This window comes from Phoenix dactylifera, chromosome 1, assembly GCF_051530095.1.
Source record: "Phoenix dactylifera cultivar Ajwa chromosome 1, Ajwa_hap1_PhDact_Kaust_v1.1, whole genome shotgun sequence".
In the NCBI taxonomy this organism is placed as follows: Eukaryota; Viridiplantae; Streptophyta; class Magnoliopsida; order Arecales; family Arecaceae; genus Phoenix; species Phoenix dactylifera.
Window position 1 is genome coordinate 47,815,291 of NC_143190.1, and position 7,703 is coordinate 47,822,993.

The 7,703-nt window shown below is 37.1% G+C and overlaps 1 protein-coding gene across 1 annotated transcript; it reads left to right on the plus strand.

Annotated features, from left to right (window-relative positions):
* The first annotated feature begins 459 nt into the window (after positions 1 to 459).
* Positions 460 to 2,244, plus strand: LOC103715957 (uncharacterized). The gene is made up of 2 exons (XM_008803763.4): positions 460 to 1,323; positions 1,417 to 2,244. Exons 1-2 carry the CDS (start codon positions 460 to 462, stop codon positions 2,242 to 2,244), a joined length of 1,692 nt encoding a protein of 563 aa, XP_008801985.3.
* The last annotated feature ends 5,459 nt before the right edge of the window (positions 2,245 to 7,703 follow it).

Sequence of the window (7,703 nt, forward strand, 5' to 3'; positions counted from 1 at the left end):
GCTCCTGGGTGATAAGGATGTTCGGAATATGCATCAAATACACGTCAACTTAAATGTGCCGGTGATCGAGTTGGTTGTTAGTCATATTCCATGCTTGATCGAAGCAGCCGATGTCGTAATTGATATGAGGTAATGCTGAAGTTAATTCATCTGTTTCTATTTTGGTAATTTTAGTTTAAATCTTTGTTGTATTGCATATTTCACTTGTTAGTTTGTTCATGTTAATCACAAATTTAATAGTTAGTATGCTGAATTTTTGTTAAACTTATTGTAGGGATAGTGGCCCATCCCAAAATGTTGAGTGTAGCTACCGATCAAAAAAATTTTCAAAGGATAGCTCAAGTAATTTCGTTCGAGTTGTTGAAGAAACAAGAGCTGCAATCGAAGAGCAACCTAGTCAAAGAAATTTTTTGGATGCTTGGAAAACCTCTATTGAGGGTGTTGGTCAGGAGTTCAACGATGTGGAAACTTCGCGACATGATTCGCAACTTTTACATTGCAAATTATAGAGATTTTGTATTTGTGAAGAACGATCGCCTGCGACTGACTATGGAATGTGCATACGAAGGATGTGAATGGTGTATCCATACTTCCCGACTTGGGAATCAAGCAAGTTTTGCAATTAAAAAAATGAATAGTCAGCATACATGTGGCGGAGGGTTGCAAGTCCTGTCGCATCCTGAGGCTTCGAAACGTTGGATTTCAAACATAGTTAAAGAAAAACTTCAAGATATGCCGTTATATAGGCCGACTGATATCGTAAAGGATATTCGTCGAGAATATGGTGTTGAATTGTCGTATCATCAAGCTTGGCATGGGAAGGAGGTGGCTATGAAGGACCTTTATGGTCACAGATCAAAATCTTATGACCGGATACGCTGGTATTGCGATGCCATTCTTGAGACCAACCCTGACAGCATAGTGGAGTATGGAACTATTGAAGGTCGATTCAGACGCCTATTCATTTCATTTCATGCTTCAGTAGTGGGTTTCATAAGAGGATATAGACCTCTGATTTTTATGGATGGAACATTTATAAAGCATAAGGATGGAGGAGTAGTACTTGGCGCGACTTCCAAAGATGCGAACGATGATATGTTTTCTATTGCTTATGGTGTGGTCGATACGGAGACTGATGATAATTGGGACTGGTTTTGTCGGAATTTGAAAGAAGCAATTTATAGTTGCATTGAGTGGCGAAGTGAGCAAATCACATTTATGACGGATAGACATCAAGAAATTATTAAATCAGTGCCAAAGTACTTTTCTGGTAGTTATCACTCATATTGTTTCCGTCATGTGAAAGACAACTTCAAGAATCAGGTATGTATAATCATATTTTTAATTTTCAGCATACAATATATCTAACTAATTTAGGATGTTGATGATCTCATCCTTTTATTATTGTTAATGCAGGTGCTTGTCCATTATTGTGCAAGTGAGAGAAAGATGCTGCTCGATTTACTAAATGCTGCTGCCTATACTCCAAGGCTAAATGTTTTCCACAAATTAATTAGCAAGCTTACATTAGATGCTCCAGGAAGTAGAACTTTTCTCCTGCATGCAAATCCGAAGCATTGGGCAAATGCAGTATTTCCAGGTCCACGATGGGGTATTATGACATCTAACGTGGCAGAGTGTTTCAACAGTTGGATCTTGGAGGCTCGCCATCTTCCCGTGCCTCAGTTGGTTGACCATATCAGGCTTCAAATAATGACATTGATGCATGAACGGCGTAATCGAGGTTACAATATTCAAACAAATCTATGCCCAGATGTAGAGAAAGTATTGCATAGAAATGCAGAAGACGGTCGGAGATTATCCGTATTTACGTCAAACATAATGATATATGATGTAAAGGATACAAACTACTCTTGCGAAGTTGACCTCCAGAATAACAAATGCTCTTGCGGCGAGTGGCGAATATTCCGCATACCATGTAAGCATGCATGTGCATGCATTGAGAAGGCTGGTAGATCACTGTACCACTTCACTGATAATTGTTTCAAAACTGAAATGTACAGAGCAACATATGCTGAAGCTATTAGTCCAATTCCTGATATCGAGGAGCTCTATAGTGCCTCAGATGAGATTCATATTTTACCCCCAATCATAAAGACTCATCCAGGTAGGCCAAAAAAGAAGAGAAGACCTTCGCAAGGGGAGTTAGTACGTCATATAAAATGTGGATGCTGCGGAAAGCTTGGGCACAATAGAAGAACTTGTAATGTGGCCATCGACTAAATATTTTGGAGATTAGGTGTAATATATGGAGATCTGAATTTTTCATTTTTGTCGTAGTCATGTGCTTCTTATTTTGTTGTGGAAGAATTTTGCACAAACACTTGATGTCAATGAAATGAATGGCATAGTTCTCTGGTTGCCCCGTCACACTCTTACTGTTGATGTTATTGGAGAAATATAAGACACAAACTTCAAAAAATTCAGATGATTGCGTGTCTCTATACCGATTGGTAGTAAGCAACCCTTGGCATACCATGGCACACCTCTGGTTATGCAACATGTAAGACATAAGTACTTCTCAGCATACAGTAATCCCTAGCACACTGTTTATTAATACTGGAATACTGTATTTATAACTCTGAAAGGAGTTAATATAACATGGTACACCATGACACACTATTAAAATACAATGAAAGTTCCTGACACCATGTTAAGTATACTTCGAACACGATCTGTGAATCCAGGCACACATTCCATACTGGTGCACACTTCAGTGGATTGCAATGGAACACATTTAAGTATGATTGGAATCCACTTATAAAAACCTGGCACATAATTGTTCATTCTATGCAAACAATAAACTATGCTTGGAACACATTTCAGTATGTGGTGTGCACACTTATGAAAGCCTGGCACACATTTTATTAAGGTTTGCACCCATCAACGTTTGCTTGGAACACACTTGTTTTAGACTATCTGAGGTTTTTGAGTTGGCTTTGAAACACTTTCAGATACTTTAGTATGCCATTTGAATCATTTTCCTCCAATTCAAGTACATAGTTAGAAAATTAGTTTCAAAGATTTATGGCCTGACAGATTTGAAACAATAAAGTATGCTTCGAATGCATTTAAGTATGATTGAAAAACCACTTATAAAACCCAAGCATACAATTGAGACTTCTATTTAAACAATTGAACACACTTCTACATACCTGGCACACAATTAATTAATGTTTGCACACATCAACGTTTGGTTGGAACACACTTGTTTTAGACTATCTAAGGTTTTCGAGTTTGCTTTGAAACACTTTCATTTGCTAAAACCCGAAATGGAGGAAAATGGTTCAACTGGCACCATGCATTTCAGATATTATAGTGTGCCATTTGAACCATTTTCCTCCGATTCAAGTAGAGAGTTAGGAAATTAGTTTCCAAGATTTATGGTCTGTTTCAAATCTGTTTGACAGATTTGAAATAATAAAGTATGCTTGGAACGCATTTAAGTATGATTGGAACCCACTTATAAAACCCAAGCACACAATTGAAACTTCTATTTAAACAATTGAACACACTTCTACATACCTGGCACACAATTAATTAATGTTTGCACACATCAATGTTTGGTTGGAACACACTTATTTTAGACTATCTGAGAATTTTGAGTTTGCTTTGAAACACTTTCATTTGCTAAAAATCCGAAATGGAGGAAAACGGTTCAACTGACACCATGCATTTCAGATACTTTAGTGTGCCATTTGAACCATTTTTCTCCGATTTAAGTAGTGAGTTAGGAAATTAGTTTTCAAGATTTATGGCCTATTTCAAATCTGCCAAACAGATTTGAAACAATAAAGTATGCTTGGAACGCATTTAAGTATAATTGAAACCCACTTATAAAACCCAAGCACACATTTGAGACTTCTATTTAAACAATTGAACACACTTCTACATACCTGGCACACAATTAATTAATGTTTGCACACATCAACGTTTGGTTGAAACACACTTGTTTTAGACTATCTGAGGTTTTTGAGTTTGCTTTGAAACACTTTCATTTGCTAAAAATCCGAAATGGAGGAAAACGGTTCAACTGGCACCATGCATTTCAGATACTTTAGTATGCCATTTGAACCATTTTCCTCCAATTCAAGTAGAGAGTTAGAAAATTAGTTTCAAAGATTTATGGCATGTTTCAAATCTGTTTGAAAGTATGCTTGGAACGCATTTAAGTATGATTGGAACCCACTTATAAAACCCAAGTACACAATTGAGACTTCTATTTAAACAATTGAACATACTTATACATACCTGGCACATAATTAATTAATGTTTGCACACAATAACGTTTGGTTGGAACACACTTGATGAATCCTGTCTCAGAAGTTTGTGTTCAATAGAAACCTGATTTTCACTTGCTTGTACTTGCATATTTGTCCCGTACACTCAAGAAATGCAAAGTTGGTCATTACTTTATTCAAGACCTGCTTTTCAACTAAAATAAAAAGCTACCTGCCAGAGAATTAGTATCCAAATCAAAATAATGCAGCATGACAAACCATGGCACCCAGCTTGGTACAAAATTTGTTAATGTTTGTACACATCAACGTTTGGTTGGAACACACTTGTTGAAGTTTATCCTTGGAGGTTGTGTTCAACTGGCACCTTGCATTTCAGAAAATTCATTGTGCCATTAGAAGCATGGCACATCATGGCACAAAAAAATGATGGCAAGAAGTCACAGAAATCAACAAAGATGCATTGTCATGGCATCCTTTATATAGCACGACAGCAAAGAGAGATAGGCAAATTAGACTGTTGAAAAATCATTAAATTTAATCGTCATTACTGTCTCAACCAGTATAATTACACAAAAATTAAAAATGTTATAAGACTATTTTACATCTAAAGGCTCTAATCTCTATGCCTATTTTTTCTTCTTGTCATACCATGACCAGAACCCATCAAATGTAAGACAGCAAGTATTTAACAAAATTTTTTCTGCAACCCAGCTCCTGTATAAAGAGGGATCCTTGAACTCCTCCGGCAATGGTCTGGTTGTGCCACGTATCAATTCCTCGGCAAACATGAGCACATACACCCCGCAATCCACACTATCGGGTGTCTGTTGTGCGCACTCTCTAATTTCTCGAACGGGACAATCAGGGATATGGTATCCAACGCAGTCTTCTAGCCAGTGTCTCAAAAATGATGCCTGCAAGAATATCCACAATATATTATATCTGCTTAACTTGTGATTTAATTTAAAAATAAAAACGATGTAAAAAATTGTACAATTGATACCCACATATTTGATAACGTCATCTGCTACATGGAAGCTCCACATCAAGTTGTAGCATTCAAAACATTGATTCGTCAAGTCCAGAGAAATTAGATACCAATGCCATCTCGTATTCATTGGAATAAATAAATATCTACACTGTTCGAGATCGAAAAGTTGAATTTGCCCTAACCACTTCCGAATACTAGGCTGCAAAGAATCTAAAATTTTTCTGGTAATATCAGCTGTTACATCACGAACACTTGAAAGATGTTGAACTACAGCAGCCTATAAAATTTATAATAGCACACAATTAAATTTTTTCAATACGTAGTTTCTCTAATTTAAAATGTTGATGTAAAGAACTTGTATCTCGCAACACAGGTAAATACTTGAATTATCAACGGGCTCAACGTATTCTCGTTGGAATAGCTCCATCACAGAAAAATACACGTTCATGACCTATACTTCAGAAAAAATGTTAAAAAAGCAAATGATATAGATTAAACTGAGGTATGTCACTAATTTATGTACATCACTGCGTAGTGGCCCATCATGAAGGAGCTGGACTATGGCATCACCAGTGTATGATGGTCTCAAATTATCTGCATCTTTCCAAATTGTGTGCCTACGTATTTCATTGACATATTTAAGGTACTTTATTTGTGAGAAATGTGAAATTGCACAGTTAATAAAAGAAACTTACTTGAAGTTGTTTCCTTGTAGAAAGAAATCAATAGCTTCTTCACAGTAAAGAGGGAGTATACCTTCCCCCTTCCCATGATACATTGATACGTAAGTTTTGGTGCCACTTTTATTGACCTTTCAGGCGACGCCGATCTCTCAACATCAATTATGTTAGAGGATTGTACTAAATGCTAAGAACAATTAAATGTGAAGACAACAATATAAGTTAGCAAAGACATGGGATATTGAATCAGCAACTGATATATGGATACAGAATATTAGGAAAAATGAAAAGATTGCTATACCTCTCCAGGAGGGAGAGTTTCTTTGTCGATTGGAGTAGACCTGTGGAGCTCCATAAGTGCAGTACTTATAGGCAACAGAAACTTACTTGAGTAATCGGGCGAATCATCCATTTTGTTGACTTTCTATTTTTTATATGCCCTTTTATAAGTCTTCGAAAATTGGGATATGGCTTTTGCTTTCTCCATTGCCTTTCTCTCGCGTGCTCCAAACTTCACGCGCCGCATAAGGAGGAGACATATTTGGTAGTCGATCCACATTTCTTCTCGCAAGGAGTATCAGTAGCCCAAATAACCTGCTAGTAATATGCAATTTCAGTAACTACCAATAATTATTTAATTGTGAAATTATAATTTGCCTTACGATGCAAAAGTTACTCTACCTCCAAGTCATATGCACTATATTGCGTATCCTCTTCTTCCGCTTCACCTTGATCCATAGCCTCATCAAAAATTGTGGCATCTCGAAGGAACTTTTCGCCTTGGACATCAGTGGACCAAATAACCTGATAGGAATATGCATTTTATGTAATAACGATATACACTACAAAGCTACAATCAAATAGTGTCGGAAGAAAATAATTACAAACCTCCACCATTTCTGCACTATGTTGCAAATCCTCTAATTCCGCTGCAGCTTGGTCCAGAGCTTCACCAACTGCAGTATGCTATTCCCTCAACTGAGAATGTGTGGTATTAAATTCATAAAAAAATACAAGTTCGACAAGAAAACTGAGTTAATAATTCGTCAAACTTTGATTACCACAGTAGAACCGGTCGCATGCTCACTTCGTTGGTCATCCGACAAGAGACCCTTATCTTGGAGGACCTTTTCGACTCTGGACAACCTCTTATCTATCAGGACCAACCGGCGATCGTCCCCCCCCCCCCCCCTCGTCATCCCCAACAGTTTCAGGGTCTTGTAAACTAAAGCCATGTGTTCTTAAACACCTCTCAACCAATCTCATGTGTTTCTCTATGCTTTCCATTAGATGAGGTTCCCTATGGCTAGATGAAGGTAACTAAAACAAAAGAGTTATCCAACTAAGTGTATGTATTTCCTTAAATGCCAAATGAAATTATATGTGCGCCAGGTGTTTGTAAGCATGTGCTAGCAAGAATTAATGATGTGTGTAGAGAAGATAGGTGTGTGCCAAATGGAGCTAAGTGTATACTGGCAAGTGAAAAATGCATACCGAATTTAAGTAAATAGGTGCCTAATGGTTTAAAGTTATTGCTATTGCGAAATAATAATGGTTAAAGAAAGGATATATTGAGTGCCATATAGAAATAACAACTTCTCATCAATTTAAAGGAGTGTGCCAAGTCAAGAAAGATGAGTGCCAAGTGGTTGTCAGTGTGTGCTGCCAAGAAATAATGATGTCTAGATACAAGAGAGGTGTGTGCCATATGTACATAAGTGTGTGCCATATAGAAATAACAACTTCCCATCAATTCAAAGGAGTGTGCCA